Source organism: Pan troglodytes, chromosome 11 (genome assembly GCF_028858775.2).
Source record: "Pan troglodytes isolate AG18354 chromosome 11, NHGRI_mPanTro3-v2.0_pri, whole genome shotgun sequence".
Lineage (NCBI taxonomy): Eukaryota > Metazoa > Chordata > Mammalia > Primates > Hominidae > Pan > Pan troglodytes.
This window is the reverse complement of record NC_072409.2, coordinates 94,683,668-94,704,494: the sequence shown is the minus strand read 5'-3', so window position 1 is coordinate 94,704,494 and position 20,827 is coordinate 94,683,668. Positions and strand designations below refer to the sequence as shown.

The window sequence follows — 20,827 nt, the reverse complement described above, 5'->3', positions numbered from 1 at the left end:
ATTATTAAATGTATTAATATGATTCACCAATGCATCACAATTATGAAATTTATTCAGTGACATATATTTTCAAAAAGGAAACACTATGCAGATAAAAGATAATCCACATTTTTGGGGGGTCCAAACTTATTACTTGCCACCATTGCAAAGGCAGTTTTCTCACAATTTTCTGTATGTGTTATCTTGATTTTTCTTTTCTGAGTCACTCTTCTGTCTACCCCAATATGGCTTCTGCTGATTAATTCTATGAATCCAGCTCTCAGTAAGCTCTGCATTGCCATCTATTTTCTTGCTGTAGTGCTCAGTTTTAATTCACATTTTCCATAAGTTTATTGATTCCTTTTCTAAGCACATTTATTTTCTAAATACACTTTTATCACCATTCCCTCTTGTCCTTCTAATGTTAAGGTATTCCACCTCTGTTTCCTTTGTGTCTCTTCTGTTCCCACACTTTAATGGTGGAAGATCCTCAGAATCCAGTTTAAGTCTTTTTTTCCCTCTCCGCTTGCTCCCCACATGACAGCCTTCATTTTAGGCCTTTCCATTGCCAGTTATGAACTTCCAGATATCGTATTCCTTGGAAACTGCAAATTCACATATCTGACTTGCAATGTACATTTTCAATTACATGTTGAAGTCAGTTTATAGAGAATATCTCTGCTTTTATTTCCAGATATGTCTCAATCTACATTCTGCTAAGAGGAATTCATTGTTTTTTTACTTCCTCACATTATAGCAGTTAGCATCACTGATATTAATTCAGCATTATTATTGTTTTTAGATTTCTTTCCTGACAAAAATCAAAGAAACAAGAGAACAGGGACTGTATATTTTATGTTCATGTTTATATCCTGAAGGCAATATATAACCAGGTACAGAAAAATATATATTTTTTATAACTTGAATAAAATTATGATAGGTAACATAATTAAATCATCTATTTTTAAGTCAGGTTGTAAAGTCAGCCTTGGCATTTTATCTTAAAGAATAAACAAACACAAGAAATTTTGTATAGTAAAAAGTTAATGAAAAAGGAAATTAATATATTGGCTAAATATGAAGAACATATTTGTTACATTAACCACAATGTAAAGCAACTCATGATATTACATAAATTTTAAAAATAATTAAATAAATATTTAAATAAAAGATGAACAGAGACATCAGAATGGTCATCTGTAAAGGACTAGTGCCTGCACAGGTATACACGACGCTTCTTTACACTGCTGAAAACATTTGAAAATTTTGATTCAATGCGTCGTGGTTATAGAAGTGAGTCTTTGAAATGGAAGAACTCATGAAAGTGTGAGATAATGTATTAGTCAATCAGGATCATTTCCATGTTGAACCAGGTTTCAATCCTTCCGCCTTAATCTTTTTTGCAAGTTTGTTGAAAACGAGAGGGATCTGATGATTTCTGCTCTGACAACCTCCCAGGCACAAGGACTGTATTTCCTCTCTGTTAGATAAAGAGTGATTCTTTGGAAGTATTTCCTCACAGCCAGGATGGAGTCCTCATTCATCAGGGGAGTCTCTTCCACCCCAACCTCCTGTATCACACATGCTTCCAGGTCATTCAGTTGCTGGTAAAGTTCAGTGGAAAATTTTTCTAGGAGGCTCTGTTCCCAAGCAGCAGATGAGTCCTCTGTGCTGAAGAGATTGAAGGTCTGCTGGATCATCTCATGGAGGACAGAGATGGCTTGAGACTTCTGGAACTGGTTGCCATCAAACTCCTCTTGGGGGAATCCGAAATCATGTCTGTCCTTCAGGCAGGAGAAAGGAGAGATTCTTCCCATTTGTGCCAGGAGTATCAAGGCCCTCCTATTACGCAGGCTGTGGGTCTGAGGCAGATCACAGCCCAGAGAACAGATGGATTTGTAGCTGAGCACCAGCACGGCCATCAGTAAAGAAAAGGACAGGGCCATTGGGATGTTGCAAATATTGCTAGGCTACTTGAGATGGATAACCTTGAACTTCGGCCTCTAGGTTTTCTGAAGACTTTGCTCTGTGCATAGGTCTTAAATAGTGAACATACTAATTTCCATTTTCTAAATGCCCTAGTTTTACTTTCTATCTCTGTTTTTGCTTTCTTTATGCACACTCTCCATGTGTTTAAAGACGTTTTTCATTTTTTTTCATCATTGCCTATTTTTCACCTGCACTCAAAGCCTTTTATGGTTTTTTTTTAATTGAAATCTTCATGAAATTTTAGTAACACTTATTTGGCATATCTATTTATGTATATTACGTATACCTCTACTTCACAGATAAAAACTACAAAGTTTGCTCTTTTTATTCAAAGTAAAGTTAAGAATGACAGAAAAGTTAAACTAAAATCTAAGTTTAAAAGCTATTGACATTTAATTTAATTTGATAAGTATATTTGTGAAATAACTTTTAGTATAATTTGTTCATGTAAATTTTGTATCAAAGTACATATGCAAAATAAAAATTTATATAATACACATTAATAATATGAAGATAGTTACATACCTAATCATTCAAAACTCCTAAAAATATGAATCAATAATTTTTTTAAATTTTTCTCTTAGTGTATGAAGCTTTGAATTTTGCTTTATATGAGAAAATAATTTGTAAATTCACCAGCTGCAGTATTCATCCAGATATTGCCAAAACTTTTTTCTTTTCAGCACTTGACACAAGTACTGATGTATTGAATAACTTTAGTAGAAATAAAACATATAATATAAGCTATTTGGATTGAATTCTCAAAGTCTACCAAACATCCTGAAGAACTGAGGATCAAACATAACTAATAACTATAAGATAGTCAATGGCAGCCCAAAGATATGCAGGTTAAAGCCACATATTGTGATAAGACTTTAAGATCCAGCAAAAAATGGACAAAAAGTCCTCCAATCACAGTCATCTATTTGCTATAGGTTTGTAACATTGATCTTACAAATATTTTGTTTATCTTCATGAACTCAATACCAGTGCTTCTCATATTGTACACAAGAAAACCCAATGAGAAAGATGTATATTAAGAAATAAAATTTTGTTGGATAGAGTTGTTGGAGAGTCACAAACTATTGTAATATGTTAGATTCATTTACACTACGAGAACTAATTTTTGTACCCTTAAAAGAAGTATCAATCCAATAAACATATGTGACTTAGAAAATATTATGATTTAAATCATTTTTGGCATTTTACATTGAAGTTCATATTCCCTAAAGGTTTTCAGAAGTTCCTATGCAAGTCAATTCTTATCAAATAAAAAAGACCATCTTTGTTCTAAATTCATAAATTTATAAATATTGAATATTATTATGCAAAGAATTAACTTTCAGCGTGATCCTGAACTCTGGCTCTAACTTTTTTTTTTTTTTTTTTTTGCGTAAGAAGTTTTTTTTTTGTATAAGTAGGCCCTATAGATACTGAGTCCTTAAATGGAATGAGGTCTGCTTTAGCAAATCAGCTATTTAGTAAGTGGAGTTTTTACTGATTTCTCATTTATTCTCATTTTTAAATGGACTATACAATGGTTCTATGTGGCATTCACAACAGCAAATATATTTATATTTCTCACTTCACTTTTCCTAGAAAGTAAAAGTGGTCTGATTTTCATCTTAATTTATGGGAACAAAAAGAAAACAAATGTATGTCTAAATGTGATAAACATGTAAGAGGAGAAATACCTAATGTAAATGACAAGTCAATGGGTGCAGCAAACCAACATGGCACATGTATACCTATGTACCAAACTTGCCCGTTGAGCACATTTACCCTGGAACTTAAAGTATAGTAAAAAAAAAAAAAAAAGATGACCAGAGGGGAACTTAGAAAATATCTTGAGACCGATGAAAATGAAAACACAACATACCAAGACATATGTGATGCAGTGAAAACAGAGCTAAAGGGGAAATTGAAAGCTGTAAAAGCTTATATTAAGAAAGAAGAAAGACCTCAAACCAATGAACTAACTTTACAAGTTAAGGAACTAGAAAGGAAGAAATAAAAACATAGCTAGGAAGAGGAAGAAAATAAGAAAGACTAAAGCAGACCCCAGGTCTTCATCCTTACTTCTCAGTCCTTGCAAGTTTGTTGATGAAGAGAAGGATTTCATGATTCCACTCTGACAACCTCCCAAGCACAGTCACTGTATTTCTTCTCTTTCAGGTAGATTCTCTGGATTCCCATGGATTCCCTGGAAGTACCTCCTCAAGGCCAGTGTAGGGCCCCAATCACCCCACAGATTCTTCCTCAGGAGAGGAAGACTGCCCTAAGCAAGACTCCAGGCATTCTAGCTGCTGATGAAATCCAGTGTGGAGCTGGTCCAGGAGGGTCATGTTCCAGGCAGCAGAGGAGCGCTCTGTGGGGAAGAGGCTGAAGATCTGCTGAAGCATCTCATGGAGGACAGACATGGCCTGGGCCTTCTGCTAATGGCTGCCATTCACATTTCCAGGAGGAACCTGAAGTCTCTTCCGTCCTTGAGACACAAGAAAGTGGAGATTCTCTGCATTTGGCCCAGAAGTGCCAAGGTGTTCCTGCTAAGTAGGCCATGGTTCTGAGGCAGGTCAAAGCCCAGACATCCAACAGGGCCACAGTGGCAAAGCAGCAGGGCCACCAGTAGAAGAAGCAGTAGGACCACTGGGAAATGAGGGTGCTGCTGGCCTAGCTGAGCTGGAGTCTGGATGAAAGTTGGACTCCAGGATCTCTCAAGGCATTCTTTTTATGCATGGCTTATAGCTGGAAACAAATAGTTTTCAGGGTTGGCCAAGATGGCCGACTGGAACCTGCTAGTGTGTGCCACACTCATGGAGAGAAATGGAAGGGGCAAGTAAATACAGCACCTTCAACTGAAACAACCAGGTACAAACATTGAGACTCAAGAAAACAACCTGACCCATGGAGAATAGAGCAAAGTAAGGCAGGACGACTGCCCCCCCCAGGAGTGACACAGAGCCAGGGGAGCGTCTCCTGCCCAGGGAAGTGGTGAGTAAGTGAGCATCCCTGGGGACCCATGCTTCTCCCACAGATCTTTGCAATCCTCAGGTCAGGAGATCTCCTAGTGAACCCACTCTACCAGGGCGTTTAGTCTGACATGCAGGGCTACGTAGGGTTTCAGCAGAGCAGCCGCTCTCGCATGCATGGGTACCCTGGAGCCTTAGATACCCAGGCCTCCCCACAAAAGAAGCTATAACTCCAGCCAAGCAGGACGCTACACGCCTGTACATACCCGTAGGAAAGGGGTTTCATCAAGGGCGCTGGGCAGTGACAAGTGGCAGGCCCACCTTCCATGGCCTGTCTCAGTGTCAGACTCACTGGCTTGGGAATCCAGGCAGACACTGGTAGCAGCCTCATACCTCCCTGACATGGAGCTCCCAGCGGCAGGGGGTGGGCTGCCATCTTTGCTATTTCACAGTCTTAGCTATTCGAGCCTTTGGGTTATAGTGAGTTCAAGGCAGCTAGGAACTGGAGCAGCCACCCAGCACAGCCCAGCAGCTCTGCGGAGAAGCAGTCAGATTGCTTATTCATGTCGATCCCAAATCCTGTTTCTTTTCACTGGGTGGAATCTCCCCACTGGGGTCTGCAGTCACCTCCACCACTGTTTTCTGGCAGACAGCAGTTTCGAATATCCCTGGGATGGCGCTCCCAAAGGGAAGGGTAGGTTGCCATTGATGCTGTTTAGCAGCCTTAGTCATTCTTGCAAATGCCATTCTTTTGTGCTGGGGGTGGTAGCAGACCCCCAGCACAGCACAGCTGCTCTACCAAAAAGTGGCCAGACTGTTTCTTCACCTGATTCCCTGATGCTGCTTCTCCTCAGTGGGTGGGATATCACCACCGGGGTCTCCAGCCACCTCCTGCATGTATGTTGCCGGAGGCAACAGGTCGTACCTCTCTGGAACAGAGCTCCCAGGGGGAGGGGCAGGTCCCCATCTTCACTGTTTCATAGCCTTCACTGTTGAGGTACTGAAAAATGTGAGGTGAATATGGTCTGGATTGGACCCCCAGCATATTGCAGCAGCCCTATGGAAAAGTGGCCAGACTGTGTGTTATGTGGGTCCCTGATTCCCTATCTCCTCACTGGGTGGGTCTGCCAGGCCTGGGTCTGCAGCTACCAGCTGGGGCTATTGAGCCAACAGCAGCTCTGCAACTCCCTGGAACAGGGCTCCCAGTGAAAATGGTGAGTTGCCATCTTTGCTTTCTCACAGCTCTTGCCCTTGCTGTCTCTAGGCTCTGGGAAGTCTGTAAGGATCAGCGGCTGCTCCAGATCCCCAAAACAGAGCAACTGCCTCACAGAAGAGTGGCCACACTGTTCTCCACGCAGTTCCTGGTTGTCACCTCTCCTCTGTGGGCAGAGCCACCTGACCAGAGACTCCAGCACAGGCACCCTTCCCCTGCCTCATCTCCTCAATCAGGCAGTCCAGCATTTCTCCAAGAAAGAAATTCCACAGTCAACCCACAATCCATCCATCATGACCATTGCAGTGGGGCAGCCCCAGCATCCCTCCGGCTGGGGAAGGAACAAAGGGCCTATTCACAATACTCTCACCTCCAGCACATCATAGCCACTATAAGAAGAGGAGTCCAGCCCCTCTTCCCTGAGAATCCCCATCCCTATTCTTCAGGAGTCAGGACCCCCAGCCCATGACTGCAAAACAGTCACCCTACCCATGGCTGAGCATATTCACTGGTAGTTGACTAGAGTTTCCCTGGGGAGAGGCTCCCAGAGCCATCCTACCTCTGCCACTGCCACAGCAGCAGTTTTATCCCTGCTGCCTTGGGTCTGGGGAGGAGACAAAGAGTCTGAAGCTCTTTGTTGAAAAGCTTACATCATGCCACAGTCACCTGAACTTCCAGCACACTGCAGTTACCACATGGTGAGGAGAACAGTCTCCTGCTGGTAAGATTTCCACCTCATGTTTCCCAAGAAGTGAAGTCCCATACTTAAACCAGCAGTGCAGCCACCCCACTCCTCTGGCTAAACACTCCCATTAACATGGCTTCAAATTTCTTGGAGGTGGAGACCCCAGGGGTAACAGAAAGCCTGTCTAACATTGCCTCTGCAGTGGTACTACCCCAGCTACCTTGGAACTAATGAAGGAGCAAGACCCCAAGTGCCTTATGCATACCTCCAACAAGCTGCTGTCAACCCAAGAGAGGAGGCCAGTCTGTCTCCCATTGGTCAACCACCCACCCCTCACATCACCAGGCAGGGAACCCCTCGCTTGGGCCCACAGCACAGACACCCCCATCCCACGCTGAATGCACTGAGTGATTGCTCACCTGCATCTCTGGGGTGGAGCCCCCAGGAGACAAGCAAAATACCCTCAGTTACAAGTACTACTAAGTTCTCTTCCTTTAATGCCTCCAAGTTGGGGAGAAAACATTAACCCTGAGATCACCTCAGAGCTGTTATGTGCAGCCTGGGAGTGCCAAGATACAAGCTATAGTCAGCACTCAAGTGGGAGAGGAGCCCACACTTTCATAGCATTGAGAAGGAGCATGGCTGCAAACGTGAGGAAATACGGGGGAGCCACATGACTGAGCAAGAGCCTGACAACTGACCACTCCAACTAAGAGTCACCTACTAGGTCATGCCCAAAGCTTCAACACTAAAAAATGTCACTAACATACCCTCATTAAACCAAAGACAAGTCAGCTTCAAATAAAGACCCTGCACAAAGCTGCAGCCCTGTGAACACATCCAGAACCGAAGTCCATTTATTGATTGAACTCAAGCTACATTCCCATATGTAGAGATGAGAAAGAACCAATGGAAGAACTACAGTATCTCAAATGGACAAAGTATCTTATATCCTCCAAATAATCTCACTAGTTCTCCAACAGGGGTTCTTAACCATAATGAGTTAGCTAAAATGACAGAAATAAAATTCAGAATAGGATAGAAAGGAATTTCATTGAGATTCAGGAAAATGATAAAACCTAAACCAAGGAAACTAAGAATCACAATCAAAGGATAGAGGAGTTGACAGACAAAATAGCCAGTATGAAAAAGAACCTAATGGACCTAGTAGATGTACACCCTACAAGAATTTCACAATTCAATCACAAGTATTAACAGGAGAATGGACCAAGCTCAGGACTTGAAGACTGGCTCTCTGAAATAAGACAATCAGACAAAAATAAAGAAAAAAGAATGAAGAGCAATGAACAAAAGCTCCAAGAAATAGGGCATTGTATAAAGAGGCCAAATCTAAGAATCACTTGCATCCTTTAAAAAGACAGGGAGAAAGCAAACAACTTGGAAAATATATTTCAGGATATCATCTATGAAAACTACCACAACCTTGATAGAGAGACCAAAAGTCAAATTCCTTTGAAGTTCTACACCCAGATTGGCAGGCTGTTCTAATTCCTAGTCTAGCACAATCCATAGAGGAAGGGATAAGTTAGGAGTCCCCGGGGAGGCTGGGCAGGTTGCAGGAAAGGGACACATCCTGACCCTTTGTCTTTCCCCATAGCTGTCCATTGCCCCAAGACGACATGTCATGCCTGAAGCTGGGAGTATTTTCTCTCTGCACGATACAGAAGTTAGGGAAATGGGCTAATTCCAGTACTGGGGTCAGTTCTTTCTTGGGAAGAGCCTCTTTTTAGCCGTGAAGATAAAACTCCTGCCAGGAGGCCTGCTTCTGCATTAATAACCTGCTCTCCACAGACTTGGCTGCTGTCTTGGTGCACTTTGACCAGTTGGGGGCTCTCTTTCCCTGTAAATGTTGTAATAGTCTCAAAGTAAAAGAACCTGCCTTTTATTTCCTTTTTTGCTAAGCTACTGTTATGTCATTGTAACAGCGACATTCCCTCTTTTACAGAAATATTCATCATAAGAAAGGAAAAAGAGTATTTTATAAAAGAGCTTCTGAAAAACCTAGAACATTCACTGAACTTCTGCTTTAATTTGTGATTTTGTACTCTTAAGGGGTAAGTGATGGGTAAAACCCACAAGAGAACTGAAAACAGCTGTATGAAGAGGCAGTGCAGGCTAATGATGAGTGAAGAAGAGAGCACAGTGCGCATTTCTAGAGGAAGAGGAAGGAAACTAGTGTGATATGGGAGTGGAAAATGGGATACAGAAAAGCAGGGAGGAGGGGGAAAGTGTGTCAGCTCTCAGAACCAGCAAAGATGTATACTTTACTTAAGTTTAGGAGACTAACTTCATATGGGAGTGTACTCTGGAATTCTGAGAGCCAGGATACAAATGTTCCAGGTGCCAGAATCAGTTAACCATCAACACGTGTATTCTGCACTTCAATCTAGATGCTGCTCCTCTGTAAGGTATTTATACAAGCCACCATTCCTGACTGAGTGTAAGTAGGACTTTGAAATGAGGTGAGACGATTTTTCAGCCTCTCTACAATTCATGACAGAATTCTGTCGTTTTAGGCTGCCTAAAAACAATATATACAAGCAGAATGGAATTTCAATGTAAAATAAGTTATTGTTATTTATACCAGATATGTAAATTTTGTGTGAGGATTTCCTTAATAATTATTAATCTCCTTTTTTCCTCATTTATACACAACCATCTCCTGCTCTCTGAATTTCCTTGGTTCATGTTGTATTTTCAGCTGATTTTGACCCACTTTCTTTCTTTTTAAATTTTGCTTTAAGTTCTGGGATACATGTGCAGAACGTGCAGATTTGTTTCATAGGTATACGTGTGCCATGGTGATTTGCCTCACCTATCAACTCGTCACCTAGGTTTTAAGTACAATCTTTTTTAATCCAGTCTATCATTGATGGGCATTTGGGTTGGTTTCGTGTCTTTGCTATTGTAAACAGTGCTACAATAAACATACACGTGCATGTATTTTATAATAGAATGATTTATAATTCTTTGGGTATATACTCAGTAACAGGTTTTCTGGATCAAATGGTATTTCTGGCTCTAGATCCTTGAGGAATCGCCACACTGTCTTCCACAATGGTTGAACTAATTTACATTCCCACCAACAGTGTAAATGATTTCCTATTTTTCCACAGCTTCACCAGCATCTGTTGATTTTGACTCTTTAATAATTGCCATTCTGAGTGGCATGAGATGGTATTTCATTGTGGTTTTCATTTGCGTTTCTCTAAAGATCAGTGATGCTGAGTTTTTAGATGATTATTGGCCGCATAAATGTCTACTTTCAAGAAATGTCTGTTCATATCCTTCACCCAGTTTTTAATGGGACTTTTTGTTTTTGTAAATTTGTTTAAGTTTTTTGTACATTCTGGATATTAGACCTGTGTCTGTTGGGTAGACTGCAAAAATTTTCTCCAATTCTATGGGTTGCCTGTTCACTCTGATGATGGATAGTTTCTTTTGCTGTGCAGAAATTCTCTAATTAGATGCCATTTGTCAATTTTAGCTTTTGTTGCAGTTGCTTTTGGCGATTTCTTCATAAAATCTTTGCCCATCCTGTGTTCTACATTTTCTTCTGGAGTTTTTATGGTTTTGGATTTTACATTTAAGTCTTTAATCTGTCTTGAGTTAATTTTTGTATAAGGTGTAAGGAAGGGGTCCAGTTTCAATTTTCTGCCTATGGCTATCCAGTTTTCCCAGCACCATTTATTAAATAGGTAATCCTTTCCCCGTTCCTAAAGTATTGAGAAAAAGATTCTCTTTTCCATTTTCCGATTTTATTTTATGAAAGAAATGTGTCAGGTTTTACTGACGTTTAACAGAGTATTAATCAAAATAATGATCAATTACTATTGTAAATAATTTTACATTTTATGCTTTAAATATATAAATTATTAAATGTATTAATATGATTCAGCAATGCATCATATTTGTGAAATTTATTCAGTGACATATATTTTCAGAAAGGAAACACTATGCAGATAAAAGATAATCCACATTTTTTGGGGGTCCAACCTTATTACTTGCCACCATCACAAAGGCAGATTTCAACATTTTCTGTATGTGTTATCTTGATTTTTCTTTTCTGATTCACTCTTCTACTTAACGCAGTATGGCTTCTGCCGAATAATTCTATCAATCCAGCTCACAGTAAGCTCTGCACTGCCATCTATTTTCTGTAGTGCTCAGTTTTAATTCACATTTTCCATAAGTCTATTGATTCTTTTTCTAAGCACATTTCTTTTCTAAATACACTTTTATCGTCATCCCCTCTCGTCCTTCTAATGTTAAGGTATTCCACCTCTGTTTTCTTTGTGACTCTTGTGTTCCCACACTTTAATACTGGAAGTTCCTCAGAATCCAGTTTAAGTCTTTTTTTCCCTCTCCGCTTGCTCCCCACATGACAGCCTTCATTTTAGGCCTTTCCATTGCCAGTTATGAACTTCCAGATATCGTATTCCTTGGAAACTGCAAACTCATATATCTGACTTGCAATCTACATTTTCAATTACATGTTGAAAGTCAGTTTATAGAGAATATTTCTACTTTTATTTCCAGACATGTCTTAAACTATGTTCTGCTAAGAGGAATTCATTGGTTTTATTTTTTACTTTCTCACATTACAGCAGTTAGCATAACTGATATTAATTCAGCATTATTATTGTTTTTAGAAACCTTTCCTAACAAAAATCAAAGATATAAGAGAACAAGAACTGTATTTTTCATGTTCACGTTTATATCCTGAAGGCAACATATAACCTGGTATAGAAAAATACATTTTTCTATAACTTGAATAAAATTATGATAGGTAACTTACTTAAATCATCCATTTTTAAGTCAGGTTATACCGTCAGGCTTGGCATTTAAACTTAAAAAATAAACAAACACAAGAAATTTTGTATAATAAAAATTTAATGAAAAAGGAAGTTAATATATTGGCTAAATATGAAGAACATGTATTGTTACATTAACAAAAATGTAAAGGTACTCATGATATTACATAAAAAATAATTTAAATCTTAAAAATAAATAAATCAATATTTAAATAAATAGATGAACAGAGGCATCAGAATGGTCATCTGTACAGGACTAGTGCCTGCACAGGTAAACACGATGCTTCTTTACACTCCTGAAAACATTTGAAAATTTTGATTCAACTCGTCGTGGTTATAGTAGAAATAAGTCTTTGAAATGGAAGAACTCATGAAAGTGTGAGATGATGTATTAATCAATGAGGATCAGTTCCATGTTGAACCAGTTTTCAATCCTTCCTCCTTAATCCCTTTTTCAAGTTTGTTGAAAAAGAGAAGGATCTCATGATTTCTGCTCTGACAACCTCCCAGGCACAAGGGCTGTATTTCTTCTCTGTTAGATAAAGAGTGATTCTTTGAAAGTATTTCCTCACAGCCAGGATAGAGTCCTCATTCATCAGGGGAGTCTCTTCCACCCCAACCTCCTGTATCACACAGGCTTCCAAGTCATTCAGTTGCTGGAAAAGTTCAATGCAGAATTTTTCTAGGAGGCTCTGTTCCCAAGCAGCAGATGAGTCCTCTGTGCTGAAGAGATTGAAGGTCTGCTGGATCATCTCATGGAGGACAGAGATGGCTTGAGCCTTCTGGAACTGGTTGCCATCAAACTCCTCCTGGGGGAATCCGAAATCATGTCTGTCCTTCAGGCAGGAGAAAGGAGAGATTCTTCCCATTTGTGCCAGGAGTATCAAGGCCCTCCTATTACCCAGGCTGTGGGTCTGAGGCAGATCACAGCCTAGAGAACAGATGGATTTGTAGCTGAGCACCAGCACAGGCATCAGCAAAGAAAAGGACAGGGCCATTGGGATGTTGCAAATGTTGCTAGGCTACTTCAGATGGGTAACCTTGAACCTTGGCCTCTAGGTTTTCTGAAGACTTTGCTCTGTGCATAGTTCTTAAATAGTGAACATACTAATTTCCATTTTCTAAATGCCCTAGTTTTACTTTCTATCTCTGTTTTTGCTTTCTTTATGCACTCTCTACATGTGTTTACAGATGTTTTTCATTTTTTTCATCATTGCTTATTTTTCCCCTGTACTGAAAGCGTTTCATGGTATTTTTTTCTAATTGAAATCTTCATGAAATTTTAATAACACAGATTTGGCATATCTATTTATGTATACTACGAATACCTCTACTTCACAGATAAAAACTATAGTTTGCTCTTTTTACTCAATGTAAAGTTAAGAATGACAGAAAAGTTAAACTAAAATCTAAGTTTAAAAGTTAATGACATTTATCTTAATTTGATAAGTATATTTGTGGAATAACTTTTAATGTAATTCGTTCATGTAAATTTTGTTGTATCAAATTACATACGCAAAATAAAAATCTACATAAATACACATTAATAATATTAATGTAATTGCATACAGAATAATTCAAAACTACTAAATATATGAATCAATAATTTTCAAATATTTTTCTCATAGTGTATGAAGCTTTGAATTTTGCTTAGTATGAGAAAATAATTTGTAAACTTCACTAGCCGCAGTATTCATCCAGATATTGCCAACACTTTTTTCTTTTCAGCACTTGACATAAATATTGATGTGTTGAATAACTTTACTAGAAATAAATCATATAATATAAGCTATTTGCATTGAATTCTCAAAGTCTACAAAACATCCTGAAGAACTGAGGATCAAACATAAGCAATAATCATAAGATAGTCAATGGCAGCACAAAGATATGCAGGTTGAAGCCACATATTGTGATAAGACTTTAAGATCAAGCAAAAATGGACAGAAAGTCCTCCAATCACAGTCATCTATTTGCCATAGGTTTGTAACACTGATCTTGCTAATATTTTGTGTATCTTCATGAACTCAATATCAGTGCTTCTCATGTGATACACCAGAAAATCCAATGAGAAGGATGTATATTAAGCAATGAAATTTTGTGGGACAGCGTTGTTAGAGAATCACAGACTATTGTAATATATTAGGTTTGTTTATACTACGAGAACCATTAGAAGAAGTATCACATAGACATATGTGACTTTAAAAATATTATCATATAAAGAATTAACTTTCAGAGTGGTCCTGAACTCTGGCTCTACCTTTTTTTTTTTTGCATAAGAAGTTTTTTTTTGCATAAGTAGGCCCTATAGGTATTGAACCCTTAAATGAAATGAGGTCTGCTTTAGCAAATCAGCTATTTAGTAAGTGGAGATTTTACTAGTTTCTCATTTTTTCTTCTACTGGAAAGTGTTCAAGAATGAAGCTATTTTGCTTCCTCATGGCCATATTTGCTGAGATTGTAATAGACAGTGACAAAAATTTCCATTCAGTGTTTACTGAGAGTCAGTAATGCCCATTTAGTTTACTGGTAAAACCACTGGGATTCTAGTTTTTTTAAAGTGCATGTAGATCTGGGGATTCAAGTTGCAAGAGCAGCATAATATCATCTTTTGCCTAGCACTATATTAACTATTTATGACTTCATCTCTAATCTGTCCTCTACTTTGTTATAATAGAAAATAATTAGCCTGGTGTCAAATACAGAGTCACATATCTAAATTCAAACTCTCCAATTCTCACAGTTTATAGGAGTCAGACAATTTACTCTTCCCAAAAGTATGGAATAATAGCCTCTCTCCGGCAAATAATCCTAAAGCTTTCCTTCCCTGGATCAAATCCCGAGAATGTGTATGTAAACTGTGAAGACTTGTGACATCATTTTTCCATCATTTATAAATTTCAGCTTTAAATCATGTGATAATCTTTTGATGACACTGGTAGAAAATGAGCCGGCTTACATAAAGGTAGAAATTATGAAATGGATCAATTTTAGAAAATAACCAAACACATTTTATTATTCATTATTTTAAATAATTCATTTAAATTCTTTATATCATTGAACAATTAAAATATTCTACATTGTGAAATGTGCACAGGGGTTTCCATAAATAGGAGCTTTCATTTCAGAAATGTATATTTTGTACATTGATTCAGTAGTTGATCCAGTCAACACATTTTTATTGAATTTTGGGCTCATCCTTTTATTAGACCCTGAGAATACAGGGAAATTTTGCCCAAGTTATTATTCTTAGTCTTTGAAACACTGGGGGAGAGAGTATTTTTTCTTTGTTCACTTGAGAGTGTATTGGGAATTTTTGCATATTCATTTTTTATGTTGTATTTTACTGTGAAAGTTGGTTTTTCTATACTTTGATTTCTTTCATTTTCACATTCAGGTTAGTGTCAATGAAAGAACAAAAATATAATTTTCAAATGGACTATACAATGGCTCTATTGTGGCATTCACAACAGCAAATATATTTATATTTCTCACTTCACTTTTCCTAGAAGGTAAAAGTGGTCTGATTTTTTATCTTAATTTATGGGCACAAAAAGAAAACAAATGTATGTCTAAATGTGATAAACATGTAAGAGGAGAAATACCTAATGTAAATGACAAGTCAATGGGTACAGCAAACCAACAAGGCACATGTATACCCATGTAACAAACTTGCACGTTGAGCACATTTACCCTGGAACTTAAAGTAAAGTAAAAAAAAAAAATGACCAGAGGGGAACTTAGAAAATATCTTGAGACAGATGAAAATGAAAACACAACATACCAAGACATATGTGATGCAGTGAAAACAGAGCTAAAGGGGAAATTGAAAGCTGTAAAAGCTTATATTAAAACGAAGAAAGACCTCAAACCAATGAACTAACTTTACAAGTTAAGGAACTAGAAAAAGAAGAAATAAACACATAGCTAGGAAGAGGAAGAAAATAAGAAAGACTAAAGCAGACCCCAGGTCTTCATCCTTAGTTCTCAGTCCTTGCAAGTTTGTTGATGAAGAGAAGGATTTCATGATTCCACTCTGACAACCTCCCAAGCACAGTCACTGTATTTCTTCTCTTTCAGGTAGATTCTTTAGATTCCCATGTATTCCCTGGAAGTACCTGCTCAAGGCCAGTGTAGGGCCCCAATCACCCCCACAGATTCTTCCTCTCCTGTTGCCTGCCCTAAGCAAGACTCCAGGCATTCCAGCTGCAGATGAGTCCAGTGTGGAGCTGGTCCAGGAAGGTCATGTTCCAGGCAGCAGAGGAGCGCTCTGTGGGGAAGACGCTGAAGATCTGCTTAAGCATCTCATGGACGAGAGACACGGCCTGGGCCTTCTGCAAATGGCTGCCATCCACATCTCCAGGAGGAACCTGAAGTCTCTTCTGTCCTTGAGACACAAGAAAGTGGAGATTCTCCACATTTGGCCCAGAAGTGCCAAGGTGTTCCTGCTAAGTAGGCCATGGTTCTGAGGCAGGTCAAAGCCCAGACATCCAACAGGGCCACAGTGGCAAAGCAGCAGGGCCACCAGTAGAAGAAGCAGGAGGACCATTGGGAAATGAGGGTGCTGCTGGCCTAGCTGAGCTGGGGTCTGGATGAACCCTGGACTCCAGGTTCTCTGAAGGCATTCTTTTTATGCATGGCTTAGAGTTGGAAACAAATAGTTTTCAGGGTTGGCCAAGATGGCCGACTGGAACCTGGTAGTGTGTGCCACTCTCATGGAGAGAAATGGAAGGGGCAAGTAAATACAGCACCTTCAACTGAAACAACCAGGTGCACACATTGAGACTCAAGACGACATCTTGACCCATGGAGAATAGAGCAAAGTAAGGCAAGACGACTGCCCCCCCAGGAGTGACACAGAGCCAGGGGAGCGTCTCCTGCCCAGGGAAGTGGTGAGTAAGTGAGCAGCCCTGGGGACCCACGCTTCTCCCACAGATCTTTGCAATCCTCAGGTCAGGAGATCTCCTAGTGAACCCACTCTACCAGGGCGTTTAGTCTGACATGCAGGGCTACGTAGGGTTTCAGCAGAGCAGCCACTCTCGCATGCATGGGTACCCTGGAGCCTTAGATACCCAGGCCTCCCCACAAAAGAAGCTATAACTCCAGCCAAGCAGGAGGCTAGACACCTGCACATACCCGTAGGAAAGGGGTTTCATCCAGGGCGCTGGGCAGTGACAAGTGGCAGGCCCACCTTCCATGGCCTGTCTCAGGGTAAGACCCACTGACTTGGGAATCCAGCCAGCCACTGGTAGCAGCCTCATACCTCCCTGACATGGAGCTCCCAGCGGAAGGGGCTGGGCTGCCATCTTTGCTATTTCACAGCCTTAGCTATTGGAGCCTTTGGGTTCTAGTGAGTCCAAGGCAGCTAGGAACTGGAGCAGCCACCCAGCACAGCCCAGCAGTTCTACGGAGAAGCAGTCAGATTGCTTATTCATGTCGATCCCAAATCCTGTTTCTTTTCACTGGGTGGAATCTCCCCATTGGGGTCTCCAGTCACCTGCACCACTGTTTTCTGGCAGACAGCAGTTTCGAATATCCCTGGGATGGCGCTCCCAAAGGGAAGGGTAGGTTGCCATTGATACTGTTTAGCAGCCTTAGCCATTCTTGCAAATGCCATTCTTTTGTGCTGGGGGTGGTAGCAGACCCCTAGCACAGCACAGCTGCCCTACCAGAAAGTGGCCAGACTGTTTCTTCACCTGATTCCATGATGCTGCTTCTCCTCAGTGGGTGGGATATCCCCACCGGGGTCTCCAGCCACCTCCTGCATGTATGTTGCAGAGACAACAGGTTGTACCTCTCTGGAACAGAGCTCCCAGAGGGAGCTGTTTTTTCACTGTTTCATAGCCTTCACTGTTGATATCTTCAGGTACTGAAAAATGTGAGGTGACTATGGTCTGGATTGGACCCCCAGCATATTGCAGCAGCCCTATGGAAAAGTGGCCAGACTGTGTGTTATGTGGGTCCCTGATTCCCTATCTCCTCACTGGGTGGGTCTGCCAGGCCTGGGTCTGCAGCTACCAGCTGGGGCTATTGAGCCAATAGCAGCTCTGCAATTCCCTGGAACAGAGCTCCCATTGAAAATGGTGGGTTGCCGTCTTTGCTATCTCACAGCTCTTGCCCTTGCTGTCTCCAGGCTCTGGGGAGTCTGTAGGGAACAGCGGCTGCTCCAGATCCCCAAAACAGAGCAACTGCCTCACAGAAGAGTGGCCAAACTGTTCTCCACGCAGTTCCTGGTTGTCACCTCCTCTGTGGGCAGAGCCACCTGACCAGAGACTCCAGCACAGGCACCCTTCCCCTGCCTCATCTCCTCAATCAGGCAGTCCAGCATTTCTCCAAGGAAGAAATCCCACAGTCAACCCACAACCCATCCACCACTACTATTGCAGTGGGACAGCCCCAGCATCCCTCCGGCTGGGGAAGGAACAAAAGGCCTAGTCACTATACTGGCACCTCCAGCACATCCTAGCCACTATAAGAAGAGGAGTCCAGCCCCTCTTCCCTGAGAATCCCCATCCCTGTTCTTCAGGAGGCAGGGCCCCCAGCCCATGACTGCAAAACAGTCAGCCTACCCACTGCTGAGCATACCCACTGGTAGTTGACTAGAGTTTCCCTGGGGAGAGGCTCCCAGAGCCATCCTACCTCTGCCACTGCCACAGCAGCAGTTTTATCCCTGCTGCCTTGGGTCTGGGGAAGAGACAAAGAGTCTGAAGCTCTTTATTTACAAGCTTACAGCACGCCACAGTTACCTAAACTTCCAGCACACTGCAGTTACCACATGGTGAGGAGAACAGTGTCCTGCTGGTAAGATTTCCACCTCCTGTTTCCCAAGAAGTGAAGTCCCATACTTACACCAGCAGTGCAGCCACCCCACTCCTCTGGCTAAACACTCCCATTAACATGGCTTCACATTTCTTGGAGGTGGAGACCCCAGGGGTAACAGAAAGCCTGTCTAACATTGCCTCTGCAGTGGTACTACCCCAGCTACCTTGGAACTAATGAAGGAGCAAGACCCCAAGTGCCTTATGCATACCTCCAACAAGCTGCTGTCAACCCAAGAGAGGAGGCCAGTCTGTCTCCCATTGGTCAACCACCCACCCCTCACATCACCAGGCAGGGAACCCCTCGCTTGGGCCCACAGCACAGACACCCCCATCCCAAGCTGAATGCATTGAGTGATTGCTCACCTGCATCTCTGGGGTGGAGCCCCCAGGAGACAAGCAAGAGACCCTCAGTTACAAGTACTACTAAGTTCTCTTCCTTTAATGCCTCCAAGTTGGGGAGGAAACATTAACCCTGAGATCACCTCAGAGCTGTTGTGTGCAGCCTGGGAATGCCAAGATACAAGCTATAGTCAGCACTCAAGTGGGAGAGGAGCCCATACTTTCATAGCATTGAGAAAGAGCATGGCTGCAAATGTGAGGAAATATAGGGGAGCCACATGAGTGAGCAAGAGCCTGACAACTGACCACAATACCTAAGACTCACCTACTAGGTCATGCCCAAACCTTCAACACTAAACAATCTCACTAACACACCCTCATTAACCAAAGACAAGTCAGCTTCAAATAAAGACCCTGCACAAAGCTGCAGCCCTGTGAACACATCCAGAACCGAAGTCTATTTATTGATTGAACTCAAGCTACACTCCCATATGTAGAGATGAGAAAGAACCAATGGAAGAACTACAGTATCTCAAAGGGACAGAGTATCTTATGTTCTCCAAATAATCTCACTAGTTCTCCAACTGGGGTTCTTAACCATAATGATTTAGCTAAAATGACAGAAATATAATTCAGAATAGGATAGAAAGGAAATTCATTGAGATTCAGGAAAATGATAAAACCTAAACCAAGGAAACTAAGAATCACAATCAAAGGATAGAGGAGTTGACAGACAAAATAGCCAGTATGAAAAAGAACTTAACGGACTTAGTAGATGTACACCCTACAAGAATTTCACAATGCAATCACAAGTATTAACAGCAGAATGGACCAAGCTCAGGACTTGAAGACTGGCTCTCTGAAATAAGACAATCAGACAAAAATAAAGAAAAAAGAATGAAGAGCAATGAACAAAAGCTCCAAGAAATAGGGGATTGTATAAAGAGGCCAAATCTAAGAATCACTTGCATCCTTTAAAAAGACAGGGAGAAAGCAAACAACTTGGAAAATATACTTCAGGATATCATCTATGAAAACTACCACAACCTTGATAGAGAGACCAAAAGTCAAATTCCCTTGAAGTTCTACACCCAGATTGACTGGCTGTTCTAATTCCTAGTCTAGCACAATCCATAGAGGAAGGGATAAGTTAGGAGTCCCCGGGGAGGCTGGGCAGGCTGGAGGAAAGGGACACATCCTGACCCTTTGTCTTTCCCATAGCTGTCCATTGCCCCAAGACGACATGTCATGCCTGAAGCTGGGAGTATTTTCTCTCTCCATGATACAGAAGTTAAGGAAATGGGCTAATTCCAGTACTGGGGTCAGTTCTTTCTTGGGAAGAGCCTCTTTTTACCTATGAGGATAAATCTCCTGCCAGGAGGCCTACTTCTGCATTCACAGCCTGCTCTCCACAGACTTGGCTGCTGTCTTGGTGCACTTTGACCAGTTGGGGGCTCTCTTTCCCTGTAAATGTTGTAATAGTCTCAAAGTAAAAGAACCTGCCTTTTATTTCCTTTTTTTGCTAAGCTACTGTTATGTCATTATAACAGCGACATTCCCTCTTTTACAGAAATATTCATTATAAGAAAGGAAAAAGAGTATTTTATAAAAGAGCTTCTGAAAAACCTAGAACTTTCACTGAACTTCTGCTTTAATTTGTGATTTTGTACTCTTAAGGGGAAAGTGATGGGTAAAACCCACAAGAGAACTGAAAACAGCTGTATGAAGAGGCAGTGCAGGCTAATGATGAGTGAAGAAGAGAGCACAGTGCGCATTTCTAGAGGAAGAGGAAGGAAACTAGTGTGATATGGGAGTGGAAAATGGGATACAGAAAGGGGAAAGTGTGTCAGCTCTCAGAACCAGCAAAGATGTACACTTTACTTAAGTTTAGGAGACTAACTTCATATGGGAGTGTACTCTGGGATTCTGAGAGCCAGGAAACAAATGTTCCAGGTGCCAGAATCAGTTAACCATCAACACGTGTATTCTGCCCTTCAATC

General features: G+C 41.0%; 2 protein-coding genes and 1 pseudogene across 2 annotated transcripts; all 3 read right to left on the bottom strand.

Moving 5' to 3' along the window:
* Positions 1-1,009: 1,009 nt before the first annotated feature.
* Positions 1,010-1,971, bottom strand: LOC741797 (interferon alpha-4). The gene has a single exon (XM_024346073.2). It carries the CDS (start codon positions 1,923-1,925, stop codon positions 1,356-1,358), a length of 570 nt encoding a protein of 189 aa, XP_024201841.1. The 5' UTR covers positions 1,926-1,971; the 3' UTR covers positions 1,010-1,355.
* A 1,993-nt stretch (positions 1,972-3,964) lies between these two features.
* On the bottom strand, positions 3,965-5,116 carry LOC100614700 (interferon omega-1-like; annotated as a pseudogene).
* Positions 5,117-12,098: 6,982 nt separating this feature from the next.
* Positions 12,099-12,668, bottom strand: LOC744748 (interferon alpha-17). Its single transcript, XM_003318176.5, has one exon. It carries the CDS (start codon positions 12,666-12,668, stop codon positions 12,099-12,101), a length of 570 nt encoding a protein of 189 aa, XP_003318224.1.
* Positions 12,669-20,827: the final 8,159 nt, after the last annotated feature.

What these genes read in the sequence shown, in the direction of transcription:
- LOC741797 (XM_024346073.2), bottom strand. Translation starts at nt 1,925, where the DNA reads ATGGCCCTGTCCTTTTCTTTACTGATGGCCGTGCTGGTGCTCAGCTAC.
- LOC744748 (XM_003318176.5), bottom strand. Translation starts at nt 12,668, where the DNA reads ATGGCCCTGTCCTTTTCTTTGCTGATGCCTGTGCTGGTGCTCAGCTAC.